This window comes from Fonsecaea erecta (genome assembly GCF_001651985.1).
Source record: "Fonsecaea erecta strain CBS 125763 chromosome Unknown Scaff4, whole genome shotgun sequence".
NCBI classification, from domain to species: domain Eukaryota; kingdom Fungi; phylum Ascomycota; class Eurotiomycetes; order Chaetothyriales; family Herpotrichiellaceae; genus Fonsecaea; species Fonsecaea erecta.
This window is the reverse complement of record NW_017387247.1, coordinates 2,589,347-2,606,183: the sequence shown is the minus strand read 5'-3', so window position 1 is coordinate 2,606,183 and position 16,837 is coordinate 2,589,347. Positions and strand designations below refer to the sequence as shown.

Genomic DNA, 16,837 nt, shown 5'->3' with positions numbered 1-16,837 from the left:
TAGTATATATACATGGCATAGCGCTGAGGTCATTTCCGTACATAATTAGGTCAATATTGAGATATGGCCGACAGTCGCCAGTTTGACACACACCAAGAGAAGAGTCTTTTCCTCTCGTTATTGTTGATCATATGGACAGAATGACGAGTATGTATCTATCTCATGGTGGACGAGGCCCGTTCTTGATTCCATGTGGACAGAAGCTTCGTAGCGCGGTGGAGAAGCGTTTCCAACATCCGAGCATCGCTACCTGGAGGAGCTAACCGAACAAGTTGCTTTCTTTCTCACCATGGTTGAGACCTGAAGTCTGTCTGTCCGTCTGTACGGAGTAGATAGACTAGCTATCTACCTGGGAGCACGATCTTCCTCCTTAGACTGGGTTTACCGTCCAGGACTACCTGGTGCATATATATATATCTGTGTGTGTGTGTGTACATACCAGGAAGCATTTCCCCATCTTTTTCCCCGCCACTCGGCACACTCACTACCAACGTCATTGGAGGGTTCATTCCCATGGAACGAATGTTGTTGCCTGATCTCGATCTCCAAGTACACATGATATCCCTTGCATCAGTCCAAGAGACTCGCGAACTTCTGTTTCTGGCATATACACCGTCCGGACCAACGCTAGACGGGTCCAACGGTATATACAGCTAGCTGGCAGTAGTATCGACGGCACATGGGGAATTCTCTTCCAGGCCAAATAGTCGCATCTCGCCATCATGGGTGCCAGACGCACGACAGCCATTCTGTTGATGGCTTTCAACTTCTTCATCTCCCTCACAAGCGCCTCCTGCTACTCACAATCTCCCGTCTTCCCGCCGCCGACGTATTCCAGATCTGATCCCGAGCTTGTCGAAGCATTTCGGCACATCGAAGCGTCTCTATCATCGCTTTTTGCCACACATCCGGACCTCAACACGTCGTCCTACTCGATCGAAGTCACATCCCCGTACTCGACCCTCTGGTCCGCGTTCCACACGGCCATCGACAAGAACCCGGAGAGACCCGGAGCCGAGCACGTCAACGGGAGCAGTGTCTACCGCGTGGCCAGTATCACCAAGGTCTTCACGGTCCTGGGGATCTTGCAGCAGCATGCGGCGGGAAACCTCAGTCTGGATGATCCCGTGGACGTGTACATCCCGGCTCTGTCCACTTCTCGCTCCCACCATGGTGAGACCATCCCGTGGCGAGCGATCACCCTGAGGTCACTGGCGAGCCAGCTATCGGGGATCCCGCGCGACTGGGCGCAGAGCGATCTGATCACGTCGCTCCCGGACCCCAGTGTCGTTGGACTCCCTCCACTCCCCCGGTCCGCACCAGACCGGTCGGATCTCCCCAGGTGCGACGAGTACGGCGAGTACAAGCCGTGCACGGCGACGGACCTCCTGGACTATCTCGTGGACAAACCGCCCGTGTTCCTGCCGAACGAGAAATCCACTTACTCCAACATCGCCTTCGAGTTATTGGGTCTCGTCCTGGCCAACGTCACGGGGAGGAGCTATGAGGACTACATCGAGGCCTCCATCCTCATGCCCCTGAACATGACATCGAGCTCGTTCCGCAAGCCCTGCGACGCCGTCGCCATCCTCCCCAAGGGCAACGCGTGGTACTGGGACGTCGACGAGGGGGTCCAGAACCCCACGGGCGGGCTGTACTCGTCCTCGAGCGACATGTCGGTGTTCCTGCGCCACGTCTTGAAGACGTACCGCAACGTGGCCGATTCTCGGGTCAACTGGCTCCTGCCCGTCTCGTTCACGGCTGGGTGGAAGTCGTTCTACGGGATGCCGTGGGAGATCCTGCGCGTGGACCGCATTGTGCCGCACAGCCCGGCGCGGACCGTCAGCTTCTTCACGAAAGGCGGCTCGTTACCGGGCTACCGCACGTTGATCCTGCTCGTGCCCGAGTACGGGCTGGGCATCACCATCTTCACCGGCGGCGACGACGGGTTCATCGACCAGCTCGTCGAGATGGTTACGGTGCCCCTGATCCGTGCCGCGGATCGAGTTGCGGGGCGCCAGGCCGCGCACAGGTATGCAGGAACGTTTCTCGCGGACCCCAGCAGCGGCATCAACTCCTCGCTCCAGATCGCCTATTCAGACGCCCACGGACTGAAAATCACGAAATGGGTCTCCAACGGCACGGAGATGCTCTCGGCTATCCCGTTGCAATTCCACGTCCCCGAGGACCGCGGTTTCCATCTCCAACTCATCCCCACGTCGCTGTACCGGCGGCAGGAAGAGAAGCAGGGCGAACTGTGGAGGATTGCGGTGACTTTAGATCGTTGGGGCTCCCGGACATCATCACCACTACTGCACCAGCAACCAGGGGATGTGCCACTATCGTCATCGGCCGGAGTCTCAGAAGAGGGTGATGGTGACAATAATGGCCACGAATTACCCGCTCCTGGCCCATCGTCCAGCCACCCTTACAGCGGCAGTGTATGGGAAGATTTCTGCGTCAGCGACGTGGACACGATGATGTACGCGGGCAAGCCGCTGAACGAGATCGTGTTCTGGGACGACGAGGACCACCGTGATACGCCAGCAGGGTGGGAGGGGGAAGGGGGAGAAAAGGAAGAGGCGAGGTATGGCATGGTGGAATTGACGGCTTTTCGGATCAACATGACTCGCTGTCCCTGAGGGAGACGGGAGAACTCCTTCTCCCTGTGGATGGGATACGGATGGAAGGAGGAGAATGAGAAGGAGAAGGAGAACGTGGCACTATCCTCTTCATCATGATGTTTGCTTATCATCAATCACCTGGGACAAGATACGCTTTGTCTTCTTCCATGGCATGGCACGCATTGAGAGAGGGAGGCAGATCCCATTCAAATAGAGCAGAAGACCTGAGCTGACCTGAGCTGACCTGAGTTGAGTTGGGTTGAGAGTTGAGTTGGACGAGAGCAACATCACGACAGAAAGAATGGGGATATACTGTATGATACATAACGACAAGGACATCCACTGACTGAACCGGAGATTCTCAGACAGAAGATATCAGACAAAATGGGAGGAAAAGGGAGAAAGAAGTCTCTCCTAAAATGGCCAAAAATCGACCGACAGCTCTCGCGTAACGCACGACCAGTTTCGCCCTTGTTCTTGTCGTCCTTTTGCTTCGACCTTCATCTCCATCTATGATCTTGCAGGACTCACAGGACGTGCACAGTATGGTGCGGTATGGTGCGGTATGGTATGGTATGGTACAGTGCATACGTGCTCTGCACTGTGCCCCCGTCTGTCTGTGCTACCGTGCTGTTCTGCTGTTCTGCTGTCCAGCTGATGGACTGATGGACTGTCTGGGGCGCGCCCGCGCTCTTTCTTTCTTTCTTTGTTCTTTGCATGAACACTTGACGTCGAACAGCAAGAGCTACCACTGTTAACCACACCACCTCCAAAGCTCCCACACTGGCACAATGCAAGGAAATCGATCGAACCTCGATCTCAATCTTGATCCTTGATCCATCACCTCTTCGTTTGCAGGTCAACTCTCTGCCCCGTCTCGGCCCCGGTGCCTTTCTGCATCGCCTCCATCACCGAAGTGTACAGCCTCCCGTCCCTCACCGCCTCATAGATGACCGAGATCCAAGAACCGATCGTCTTGACCGGGCGATCTGCCATGCTATCCCGCACGACGGCGTCCTCGACGTGGCCGCGATGGAAGGGCACGCCCAGGTCCTCCCGCACGAAGCGGTACAGCGCCTTGGTGCCTTGACCCAGATACTCGGCCGTGCTGGGGCGGTCGAAGAAGCTGGCGCGGTGGAGCAGGAACGCGTCGTACATGACCTTCTGCAGCTTGTCTACCCAGGCCTTGTGCTCGCGCGCAAACCGCTCCTGATGAGATCCTTGGTGGCCAAATCGGTCTAGGCAGCTCAAGATTGGTTCCACAGTGGCCTTTGCCACACTCTCGCATCGATCCCCGGCGTCGCTGCTCGCGGTGGCGTACCACGTCTTACGGATCGAACCCCAGATCACGTCTGTCAGGAGCTTCTTCCCGTTATCCTCAACCCAACCAAAGACCCGGCGGATGGTGGCATCGGCAACACCCTTAAACTGCGACAGGAACGTTACATGCATGCTGCGAAGGTCCACCCCATGGAGCCCGACATAGATGGCCGACGCCGACATCAGCTGGACGATCTCCACGCTCTGCATGGCGTAACGGGCGGAGATCAAGGCGAGCGAGTTGATCCCCTGATTGTGCATCTCGGCCGACTGTACGTGAGAACTGACTGGATTGGCCAGGAAGGCCAGTTCCGACTGATAGGCCGCCATGTTGATGTCGACGCCTTTGGCGAAGAACGAGAGACTGGGATCATCCGCGGCCAGGTTTGGGGGAAGCCCATTGTTGTAGGCCGGATTGATCAGCTCGCTCGTCTGGGCGAACAGCATCTTGCCGACCATCTGCAGGCAAAGTCTGATCCTCTCCGCGACCATGGTCACCGACGTGGCCTGGAAGTTGCCCCCACAGTGGACCTCACGGGTCTTGAGATTGACAATCGGGTTGTCAGTGGTCGAGTTCAGTTCGATCTTCAGTTGTTCCGAGGCATGAAGGAGGTCTTCTAGCAGCGGACCAACCCACTGGGAGGACGTCCTCGTGGAATACCGGTCCTGAACAATGCCCTCTTTGTACCGGTTGACCTGGTTGAGGCCTTCGACGAGCTTGGAGCCGTGGAAGAAAGAGCGCTGGTTCTGCGAGACTTCAATCTGGCCGGGATGGGGGCGGATTTCTGCAATGTATGGGTGAGTCCACTCGACGTTTCCTGCCAGAGCCTCCGATGAGAGGCAGGTGATGAGCTGTGACAGAACGGCCAGTTGATTCGTCTCATACAACGCGAGGCACGCGACAGCAGCGGAAGGCGCAGTGCCATTGACCAGCGCAAGCCCTTCTTTTGGGCCAAGGACGATGGGCTCGTATTCGATGCGTCTGCCGTTGACCAGCTGCTTCCCATGCTTTGCTTCATCTTCCAAGTTCAGGCGCTGGATTTCTGCGAACGCATTTCGAGCATTCATCACCTTGAAGTCCCTTCCTTTCCCGGTCCGCACGAACGTGTCGGGGTTTCCCTGCAGCACACCGGCAATGTATGACAGTGGCATGAGGTCCCCAGACGCGGAGATGGAGCCTCGCAGGGGGACAATGGGCGTCATGTCTCTCCGGACGAACTCCACGAGCGTGTCGGCGATCTGCAGGGCGATGGCCGAGTGGCCGCGAATGTTGGTGTTGCACCTTACCAGCATGGCGCCCTTGACCCAGGACGAGGGGAGAGAATGCGAACCGGTCTCTTCGTGGCCGTCGCTCTCTGCTGCCAGGTCTCTTGGAGTGAGCACGCCGGACTGTTGGTGTTGGATCAGCGCCCGCTGGAGCGCCGGTGGGTCGTTGGTGCGAAGGTCGGCGCTGCCTCCAAAGCCGGTGTTGATGCCTGCGCTCCGTGCCCTGTCAGCCTGAGGCAATGCCTGAAGCAAGATCACCCACCATAAAGCTTGCTTCCGCCGTCCAGATGAAGGTCCAGGATGTCCTGCCCCGCTTCCATGTTGTCCAGGAGCTGGGAAGATCGCTCAATGAACGGCTTGCAACGAAACCTGCAGCGTTTCAGTGTTAGAAGAAACTGCGTGCATATGTTTAGGAGTGGATATGCCACTAGTCTCTGGATATGGGCAGCAATGAACGCACCTTGCAACAGCCACAACAGCTGCAATGTCAAGCTCATGTCCATTGATCTCCACATCTCCTTCCTTGATCAGCGTCTGGACGCGGTCCACGAGCTCGCTTGTCGCGTTCAGATGTGGCGTCGTTGGACGCTTCTTGCTTGCACGAACCCGGCCGGGCGACGGTGGGTTGATGGTCATTGTCTGTTATCTTGTTTCTCTTCTTCCTCCTCCTTGAAAGGTGTGTAGAGGTCCGGTAAGGGAGGGCAGCAAGAGCAGAAGCAGAGTTTTTTTGAGTTGAATGAGGCGTTTTTCGCTTGGCGTTCAGGGGGTAGGGGAAATGTATGCATCCGATGGCAGGGATGGCAGGGATGGTGGTGATGGTGACAAGGTGGTTGTTGGTCGGTGGCTGGTGGTTCTCCTTTTTGTCACAAGAGGCAGCCTTGCCGACCACCATGTCTACTGCGAAGACAAACGCATGGTCAATCTGGTCAAGCCATCACGCAAACACACACATTGTGGGTACATAATATGCATGTATGTTTGTACCTAGGTGCGCACTTCTCGTGCCATTCCCGTTCCCGTTCCCCGTGACAGTCGCAATCAATCGGACAGGTCGACAATCTCCAAGAGCTTTTGCTACGGATCAACGAGTGTGGACACTCACGACAAGGTCACCCACCAAACAGACGGACATACGATCCGATCCGATCCAAACACACGCAGCAGGGCTTGCTTGGAAGACGTCCATGTTCAACAAGTCATAGCCTCATAGCATCATAGCACAGTTGTTCCTGTATCGTGCACACGTGAATTAAAGTATTATCACCAATCACCAATCACCAAGCAATAATCAATCCTGGGCCAATCTCCGCCTGCTGGACGACACGACGAGCCTTCAGCCGGACTCGCAGCTCTCCAAAACTCTCTCGCTCTCCTCTCGGCTCCCACGGGTGTTCAATACATACACCAACAGCTTCTGCAAGCAGAGCACGGACTGTTGTTTCCACTTCTGACTTCACCACCCACCGGATTATCCATGCCTGGGTCAGCTGGTGTGGTAGGCAACATCTTGATCCCCGTCAAACACAGCCCTCTCACCGTGACTGTTCCAACAACAAGCACTGAACATCCATTCCTCCAGTCTCGTCTCTGATCCGATCGCCAAGTGCTCACTCGTCGGCGAACAACAAGTCCGCACGACCCTCCTCAGCCTCCTCCCGACTGTCGCCTTCGTGATCCCCGACAGTAATCTCTTCTGGCGCCAAGTCCATCTCCTCCGATTGTCTCAGCTCTTCCTCCGTCAGTTTCTGGCGCTCGTCCAACTCCTCGTCCTCCAAATCGGATGCATTGTCCTGTTCGTCATCAACCCCGCCCACCGGGAATGCGGCTGAGGTGTCGTCCGCCATGGTATGGGTGATCTTGGCCCTCGCCACGTCGTCCGCGACGTCGCGGAAGAATGAATGATCCTGGGTCAACAGTTTCCGGGCACAAATGTATCCCATCGGGGTGTGAGTGAAGTCTTGACCTCGGCTTCTGGTACCAAGCCACGCGTGCAGGAAAATCAGCATTTTGGTGGCCCCTATTTTAGCGGCCTGCGCCTGCTGGGTCACTGCCGTCTCATTTGCAGTCGGTTGTTCCTCGCCCGCCGGCTGCTGGTTCTCATCGGAGCTCCCTGTGTCATCAATGCGCAGTTCTTCGATTTCCGAGATCAATCCATGGTGGGATCGTGTGAAACGGCTATCTTGCAGCCCCAAGAACGCCTGTATTGGCTCAAGCTCCTCGAAGGGGAAGTATAGGCGTCCGGCGAATATGCCGATTTGAATCTTCAGCCACGACGGTGCACGCCAGCCCTCTGGGAGCGGTGGCACGGCATAATAATTCAAGTCATTGAATTGGAGCATCTTTTGCGTGACAGGCGCCGCATAATTCAGTAGATAGACCACCTTCTTCGGGGCATTTTGGCATATGTCTATTAGAAGTTCCGCCTCCTCGGGGCTGACTAGAATTGCAGTTTCTATATTCATGCTCCAGAGGACATATTGGACTGGCCGCTACGTCGGAAAGTCAGTAAATACTCGCAAGATATAGAGTGTACTTACCAGGAAGCCATCGTTGGGTTTGCCAGAAGGCACGATGACTGCACGTCGGAATTCCGCAGAGACAAGCAGTTGTGGGGTTGCCGGGAGGCTTGCAGGATACTTCAGACTTGTCTCAGTCCGAGCCATGTACGAGAATGCTCTTTCGCAGATCTTGTCATCAGGCCTCAGCCTACCGGTCAGCACAAAGTCTCGGATCTCTGCCGCGAGCCCAGAAAAGGTCACCGGGTGGAAGTATAGAGGGTTTTGTCTTTCGCGAATCGTCTCGACTTCAACGGCTACCTCGCGCTCCTGCTCCACCTCCTGCAACACCGAGGCGTGAACCGCATTGGCGGTATCCTGAAAAGCCTTCCGCCGCCGTTCAAGCTGCTTGATGTGCTTGGCGAGACTGTCGTCGAACTTTTCATCTCGAAGACGTTTTCTTGACTTCTTCGAACGTGGCTCGTAAAGCGCTTGTAGAGAATGTTGTTCATACCTTCGAAGAGCGTTTAAATATGCATGACGCTCAGTGGAATTGGTTAAAAATAGAGGGTGGTCACGCTCCGCCTGTGCTCGCCGGCAGTAGTCGACGCCTTGAGCGTGATAAAGTGGTTGGAGGTTTTCAAGACCCTGACAAGTTTGTTCCAGAAGCCAGCACACCACGTCCCGAGAGGTGAGATGCTGGTGTTCTCCTTTACTGCGAAAGTCAAGAATCGATTGATGGACTTCGGGCGGTGCGAAAAAAGTGACAGATTGAGTAGTCGCCAATTGCCGGAGACGCATGACGGCTTGAACGGTGTGGTCCTTGGTTTGACCGAGACTGAGTGTCACTGCACCACGAGCATCGGGCGGGAACTTCATGTCTGTGCCTCGAGTGTGTGATTCGTCCAGGTACACCAGACAGTTGCTCAAATCATCAGCGAAAGGGGATGCCAGCAAGGGAACTTTCCGTCCACTTCGATACAAGACCGTGGCTTTGTTACTGTCGTCAAAGAATACGGATGCTGGTGCCTCCGTATCAATATCAAGCCACATTTTAGCGAGGGTCGCATTGGTCATCTCCAATATTATCGCGCCAGAATCGATCAAAATGCGGATTTTCTTATGACACAATTTGCGCAGGAGATCGGGCTCGGTTAGTCGTCGATAGACTGCTCGTCCCTGGGAGACATCTCTCCGACCGGCGAGGCTGTATGCCTGATTCCGGTCTTGCAACAGATAGGTCAGGACCTCGGCATTAGTGTGCGCCAGTCCCTTGAGATCATCCTGCTGGATAGTCAGCGGCAAACACAACCGGTTGTCGTTGGTGCCACTGAAACCCGTGGTTAGGTTGCTCCCGTTGCCAGCTAAAGGAAGATCCCAGCCACTTGCTTGTAACTTGACCTTGAACTGCTTTGCGTGCTTGGGAAACACGAAGTTGTTGAGAAAATGGTCGATTGCCGTGACATTATGACGAACACCACACCATATCTCGTTCAGCTGAAGGCTATCTTCCAGGTTTATGGAAGTCCAATCCCGAAGTCGATCGGAGAGTCCGTTCGAGTTTTGGGTCCATTGCTCGTATTCCCGCGCTGGATCGTCCGATTTGAGGATCTCCTCGAGGCTCTGTTTCAGTTGCTGCGGAGATAGGCCTTGATAGTAGAATGAGAGACAAGTAAACAGTAACGACACATCAACATGGCCCCATTCCGCAAGATGTGATGGGACGCCCTTCGCCAGGTATGGCACCGCCACTGGGTCTCGGAGGGGATGGAGGCCGTACTGGACGTTCCATCGTCTACTCAGCGTGAGAATCAGTATGCGATGAACAAGCAGCCCTCGCAAAAGGTAGATGACATATCCGTCTGCCTGACTGCTTCTGTGAATGTCTGAGATGCAGCCTATCACATTCTTATGCGGTTTTGCCTCAGTGATGAACTCCCTGATGGCTTTCATGTCGGACGCAGAGAAATTCTCCGCGCTCAGCAGTGACGTCTGCCCACTGCAGATGTCTGTCGCTATTCGCTCTATAAGTGCATTTTGAACGTCGGTTCGGAGAAAGTAGACGAATGGAAATCCCCCAGTCTCGCGACGGACGACTTGAATACTGGATGCATAAGACCGCTCCAGAACATACAGGTGGGATTCTGCAAGCTTGAGGATAGCTTCTACACCCTCCCACCGATAGTTACCACCGTCAACGGTAATTTGCGGGCCTGACGGATAGATAAGTTGCGTCTTGACTGCCATTGTAAAGTCACTTTCGTCGAATACATCTCTGCTTTTCGTGGTCAGCCACTTCTGCACATTGATCATTTGTGTGGCTTCCTGGGTCTTCTCATCCAATAGGCGCTGTCGACCGGAGAGCATAAAGGACATGATGTGCTCCGGAAGTGCTATGATGACTCCGGATTTATTTAGCATAGCTTCGTGGATCTCCCAATATGCCTGAATATTTTCTGGATTCGAAGGAGTGCGACGCGAGAACGGAACATGGCGTAGTTCTCTTCCCAAGAGCCCGCCCAGTCGTAGCTGTAGTAATTGAGCAGTCTGCAACAGCAAGGCTTTCGGCACAACAACTCTACACAGCGACTGGCCGTTTGCTAGGATGGACGCCACAAGAGGAATGATTGTTGACGTCTTACCTTGGCCCATGTTGAGCTGCAGTACGGAATTTGCACCAGATGCTGGCGATATGGTTGCCAATGCGACCTCTACTTGAATGGGTCGGATGAGAATGTTTGTATCGATCTCCAGGAGCACCCAGTCAGGATAATCATTTGGATCCCAATTTGAATGACCTGAGTTTTTCAATTCGTCGTCCAGATGTTGGATCTTTTTGCGCAAAGACGCGTCTTGCATACGAAGAAATCGCTGCAAGCGAGTGACAGCAACACCGAAATCAACGACTGCAGCCCGCATTGATGATGTTAGCGGAACGGAGCTGGTGCTGCGTAGAGTCTCCAAGACGGAGACGTAGGTCGTCAATGGCCAAAGTCCAACTGCATGCAGCCATGGCGCACCAGGCTCGTCTTTCTGGAAAGCCCGGATCAACAGGGCGAACCTTGAATTCACACCGTTTTCTGCATCAGCGATGAGTCGTTCCAGCTGATTCATGTCAAAGGTTGAGATTTCTTCGACAGGTTGTGCTCGAAAGTTTTCAAGTGCCGATATCGAATGGACAAGGCCGCAAAGGTATTCCTGCCTGACAAAGGATCCCGATGTGGGCATTTGCTGAACGATCTTTTTCAACTCACGGATGTCCTGACTGGATTGACTAGCATCTGTTCTCGCTCTATGAGCAGTTTGTTTCTGAACCAGTGATCGTTGAGAAGGCATCTGAGGCCCATCCTTTCGGAGCAAATCAGAGCATATCAAGGGAAATCCCCGCGGTGCAGATGGTGAGAGACTCTGTTTGAAGCGTCTCTCTCCTCTTAGGGGCAGGGGCGAGCGATATCTATCCAAGAGACCCTGAACCTGTCGTATATGCTCTTCAAATTCATGATTCCGGAACATGGCATTCCACTCCACCGCGATCAACGCCGAAGCCGCATCCATGTCCAGTACATCGGTTACAAATCCCTCAAAGTTTGGCTGAGGGCATGGCCATTGATTGCACACGAACTCTGCGAGAGCATCCAGCTGCTTTGCCACTCTACCGTCGTGCTGTTTCCTTGCAATGTCGACAGTCTTCCTCTCCTTCTGAGTGTGTGCCTGTCCCTCTGATTGTGAGAACGGTCGGGAGCAGGGGATCAGCAACTGTCTAACGTAGTCAATCTTTGGACGAAATCCTGGACGGAATTGCGTGTACCAAGGCCATGACGGCAAATCAACACTTTTTAGATCATCAAGGACTGCGAAGGCGATGAGAGTCTGAATAGCCCTCATGTTGATTTCTTCTCTGAAACACAGCAAAGCCGTCATGAACATGAGTTTGTACCTTGCTTCAGGGCGGCCGTCCACGCGGTAAAGGTTGACAAGCTGGCCCCATGAGGAGGCTAGATCGACATCGAGGCAATCCGTCAGTCGCACCGGTTCATGTTTGATAGAATCATCGCCATAACCACCGATAGAGGGCCAGTCCTGAAACATCAGAGATAAAAGGGTTGGAGATGGTACCTTCGCCGGCCATGTGTAGATCAAACGAGCAGCTTGGAAAACATGCTCTTGGCTTTGTCTGTAATCGCGATATCCACGAGGATCGTAGCTCAGATCTGGTGCATGTCCGGGACTGGCCACCGCCGCTATAGGGAATCGCTGGTAAAGACCTTGACGCGTCTGACTTCTTTGAGAAAGATGAGAATTGGATTCTGTCGTGTTCATACCAGTATCTATTATTCCTGACAAGCCCTGGGTCTCAGGGGTAAGGTCGTTGTCCAGGTCAAATCGAGAAAGTAGTGCGGATTTCCGGTTGATCTCAGCAACAAGTGGGAGGTATTGATCATGCTGTATGCAATATGTGAGACCTTCGTTCCACAACACCTCTTCCATAACTCGCAGGTCTGGCGGGTAGAATCGCCGCACCGGGGCCAATTTCGCAATGGCGCCGAGTATCATTCTATTGGCGTCGCTGAGTGGTCCATACGGTTGAGAACTCCCAGATTGCAGAACATGGCACGCCTCTTCAGTTCCCGTCTTTCCTGTCAAGGGATCTGGAAGGCAGAAGGAGGTATATGCGTGCAATAGTGCCTTTGTGTAAAAGAGACGAGGCTCTGATGCACAAGTTACTCTTCCCAGTACGTCATCCAAGAAGTAACGCGCATAGACACGATCGGCACTTTGTATCTCAATGTTGACATGAATTCCCCTCCGCTGCGCTGTCAGAGATCCTAGAGGCACGATGACACTTCTGCGCTTTGGATTTTCCACGTCACGGAGGACGATCTTCGATGAAAGTCCATACCAGGTTCCTGCGTCCTGATTCGGATCGATCTCTGCTCGAAATTGCTGACATTCTAGGAGGCCATTGAGATTCACAAAGAAACTGAGCTCAAAGCGACGAAGATCGACCGTAATGGCACCTTTCGACGGCTGAAATACTGTGATATGTCGTGGATCCTCGAATCCCTTGAACATGTTCGCAAAGTGATTAACAAGATTGCTGCGAGGGTCAAGCAACATAGAGCCTCTGCGATTGGCTATCAAGGTCCGGAGATCGATAGTCCAGTTTGAAGGTATATGTCTCCATATCCGTGGCTCCTTTCTGACCTCAATCACATTCTTTTCCAAGTTGAGCCAGTGCACACAATTTTCTATCAATGAGGCCGGGATGTCAGAGGTCGTACCCTGCGAAAAAATGGAGTCGGGTAGGTATTCTAAGAGTGTGCCTTTCGCCCATGCACGGACAACTGGGACGCCTTGCCGGAACCCAAGGTAAACCTCGTGACCTTCAATATTGAAAGCAACTTTGTAAGTCATCCCAGAGAAAGCACAAGGCCAGACAACGAGTCTCTGGTGTTGGAACAGCCGGGTGATGCCTGCTGAATGGCGAAGCTCGTGCGGAAGCTCTTTCTCGACGGCCTTGTCGTTCAGCAGTATCGTTCCTGCTGCAAGGTGAAAGCGAATTACTTGGAGTTCCACGTGCCGATTGCCTGAGAGAAGTAGACTTGCCCACTTCCCGGCAGAATCCTCGACAAAACAAAGTGATGCAGATCGACTGGGGGCAGCTTCACCACTTATCGCGCCTGCTTGCACTGCAGCGATGATCAAGGAGCGGGGGTGCTTTTCGAGCGACTGTTCCAGACTCTCCTGAAGCCGAGAAACCATTTTGACGTCCCGAATCAATATGCTGCGAAGTAGCGGTCGAAGCTTCTCTGGTTCCACCGGCTGATTTTCATGTAATGCAACGGAAGCTTCCAGGAAGGTGGTCAGTGCTGATGAAGAAATGGGCACCGCGTTAGCGTTATCCATACATTCCATGGTCGATGTTAGACAGCCTGGCTGGTAACCCCGCTGTCCTCGAGCGAACATGGTGAACGTCCTTCTGCATAACAAAGCAGCCCAAAAGATAAAGAGAGCGATTTGATCGGAAGCAACGTCGTTGGTAGTGTTGTAGAACTCCTCCCGGAGCATCCTAATCCACTGGATAGTGATCTCCCTGGCCGTTTCAAGCAATTCGAGAGCTCTTTTGCAGGCAAGTCTGTCTCCGAGAGCAAGAAGTTTTAGGATCAAGCTGATCAAGATTTCCATGCAGTAATTCTCTCTTGGATTTGAGTTTATGCTTAGCAGGCGCCGTTCGATTTGGACCAAGAGCGCTCTGCAAAAGCTGGCATCGCGGAAGACAACGTTTGCAATATGCATTGTGTCTCCTTGTGGAGAACCGGTTCGGCGTATCAGTGCCTCAATCAACATCATAACTGGCTCAGAGCTGAAGTTGAGATTCGAAGAGCCTAGCTCGACAAGGATTGCCAGCCATAAACGGCGGCTACCACATATCAGTCCTTGGAAAGCCAGAAACTCTGGCACCCCAAGAGTTTGCGGACATCGAGGTAGCCCAGCGAGAATTTCGTTAGACGTGATATCGGCATCAGCACTCAAGTATTCCACAACAGCTCTTGACTGTGACACGTTTAAATTTTCGACACTCCCGCTGTCCCCAAAGCCTGGTGAGATCCTGGAAGGAAACGCAATTTTGGCAAATGGGCTTTGTCGAGGGAGAGCAATCATACAGTGATGATCGAACGTCACTCGCTGTAAGTGTTCCGCGAGCCAGACTTTACGTGTGCGATCGTAATATTCAAATCTCAACCCATTGTTGACGGCAATTCTTTCTTTGGGAACCGGGAAGTGAGCGTATCGATAGTGGGTTTGCAAGAACGATTTGGTTCGGGAGGCCAGAGTTAGTCCTTGCCTACCAATGTACGACCGCCGCACATTGCAAAACTTCGAGTAATAACCTTCGACCAGCGTGTGCGGTTCGTCCCTTGTTTGCCCAACATTTGGCAGAGCGAGTCTGGCAACAATAGACCATGTAGCCTCGCGATAGGCAGTGAAGGCAGCGGGACACAACAGTTCGAAAAGTACAGCTCTTCCCTCGGCGCGATTCGGAGGCATTGCTTTTTCGATTTTCTCGATACGAATTCTGTCAGCGGCCTTCTTCAAAATGCATCTATTACACTTGTGCTCGTCATGCTCCGGAACCAGGCGGTCGCCAACAGTTGTTATCGTCAGATGGCAATTGGCGGCGGAGAAATCTCTCATCAGTTGCTGATGTCTTGCATCTTTTTCGGCCCATTCTGTTTCTTTGTCTTGCTTTCGCTCTTCCTCTGTCCGCTCTATACTTTGATTCAGTCGGTGGAATTCAGAATGTGGTGGCAGACTTTCATAGAAGCGATCAGCAAAGCAGCCCGAGACAGGACGATCTAGGATGGTTCGTGAATAAGTGATATCGGAATCTCTCGAGTGACGCTGAGCAAGATAAGTCTGAATTTGCTGGAGCCGACACAGATCAGAGAACGAGGAGAGCCGTAAACAATCAAGGATTTGTGGAGTGAAGACTGGCTGGAACCTTGAGAACTCGGGTACAAAGCGACATAACAAGTTGTCCATCAGAACCCATAGCCAGATTGTCGTCAGAATCATACAACTTTGATTCTCGGAGCCGACCTCAAATGAGCCCATTGATTTGTCGAGATAAATCTCAATCTGCTTTGCAAGCCTTGCGGTGGAATCTGCCCACGTCTCACGGCTGGCGGGGGTGACTGGTCCGTGTCGGGCCAAGATTTCTGCTTCCATCTCTGCGAGCTCCGAATACTTTGTAAGGAAACGCAGCAAGGTGGGCGGCATAACGTATACACCTCCAGGTGCGGCGGTGAGGGGTGGGTGCTGACGCAACTGGGAAAGATAAGGAGCGCTGTTTGTCAACTTGAGCTTCATGTGCTCTGGTCTAGCCCGCCGCATTTTAAGTTGGGTAATCCGACGCTGAATTTTCGACTTGTGGCTGTCCCAGACCATCTGGAGTTGTTGCTTTGCATGGCTCGTCGCCGCAATGAAGGATGGACGAAGATTGTCCAGAAGAGTGTTGTATGTGTCCGAGGTTCTGGTATCTGAAGCCGGCGCAAGATTTCTGTCCTTTTCCAATTTCGCGATTCGCCGACCAAGCTTTCTGAGCAAGAGATTGGTAGCTTCCGGAGTCTGAGATCCAACCGCTTGGTTCAGCAGCATGGCATGGAGTATACACATCAGAGCTTTGTACAGGGCATTCGAGACAGGCCGGCATGTCGCTTGCTCCAGAAGGCGTAAGATGCCAACCCGCAGGAGTAGCCAGAACGGTGATCTTCTCCATGGGATGCCCGACGTTTTTCGGCGAACTTCGTCTCGGACACGTTTACGAATGGGAGAGACATCGACCAGCTGCTCGATTCCTTCTAGCAAGGTGATCAGCAATCCCGTCACCAAAGCCGGATCATTGGTATCCCGCGTCTCGAGGGTTGGAGAGTTGGCTTTGTAGATGAGTGCTCCAAACTTATGAACTCTTTCGATGCTCGCTTTCTGTAGAAAATCGGCGAGGGTTTGCTGGAAGCTTTCATCGTTAAAGACGTCGTTTGGAATTGCCGAGGCGGAGGTTGGAAAGTCCCATTGTAATGCGCGTAAGGATTCGAGCACCTTTTCCGACTTTGCGGAGACTTCAAATGCTTCAAAGATGACCTGCTTCTCCATGTCCCTGGAGACCTTCTTAGTATTGTAACTCAAGCTGTTTTGTTGAGGTTGGGCTTACCCGGTACCACGTCTTATCAAGAGTCCGGCGTTCTGCTCACTAACATGGATGATTAGGATTTCTCCGACCTGTAGTCTGCGAAAGGCACATTGGAGTTGCGTCGCGTCAAGGTGTGCAGAGGTGTGTATGAGGAAACAATGTTCCAGGGAACTTCGGAGGAAGCCCAGCTCTTCTCGGTATTCGCCTTTTGTGGCTGTTTCCAGCTCTGTGCACGCATCCTGGACGCGCAGCACAAGTTCCTGGTTAATCTCAGCAAGGTTATTTTCGATTTTGTCGGGTATATCCGGCGGAAGAACTATGTGGTTGACGACGGCGCGGAGCAGTTTGGGATCGAGTGTCATCATGGTCGAGGAGCTCAGGTAGATAGGTGTGGAATGACTTGGAGGGGGAGAGTTGGAGGTGATATCGAGGAGATGGGC

The 16,837-nt window shown here is 53.2% G+C and overlaps 3 protein-coding genes across 3 annotated transcripts; 1 reads left to right on the top strand and 2 right to left on the bottom strand.

The window, feature by feature from the left end:
* Positions 1-722: 722 nt before the first annotated feature.
* On the top strand, positions 723-2,642 carry AYL99_05697 (hypothetical protein; the record flags this gene model as incomplete). Its single annotated transcript, XM_018837209.1, has 1 exon — positions 723-2,642. The coding sequence occupies one exon, from the start codon at positions 723-725 to the stop codon at positions 2,640-2,642; it is 1,920 nt and encodes a 639-aa protein (XP_018694062.1).
* Positions 2,643-3,464: 822 nt separating this feature from the next.
* AYL99_05696 (phenylalanine ammonia-lyase) lies at positions 3,465-5,846 on the bottom strand (the record flags this gene model as incomplete). Its single annotated transcript, XM_018837208.1, has 3 exons — positions 3,465-5,419; positions 5,473-5,579; positions 5,671-5,846. The coding sequence occupies 3 exons, from the start codon at positions 5,844-5,846 to the stop codon at positions 3,465-3,467; spliced, it is 2,238 nt and encodes a 745-aa protein (XP_018694061.1).
* A 971-nt stretch (positions 5,847-6,817) lies between these two features.
* Positions 6,818-16,762, bottom strand: AYL99_05695 (hypothetical protein; the record flags this gene model as incomplete). The annotated part of the gene is made up of 3 exons (XM_018837207.1): positions 6,818-7,699; positions 7,748-16,364; positions 16,419-16,762. The coding sequence occupies 3 exons, from the start codon at positions 16,760-16,762 to the stop codon at positions 6,818-6,820; spliced, it is 9,843 nt and encodes a 3,280-aa protein (XP_018694060.1).
* Positions 16,763-16,837: the final 75 nt, after the last annotated feature.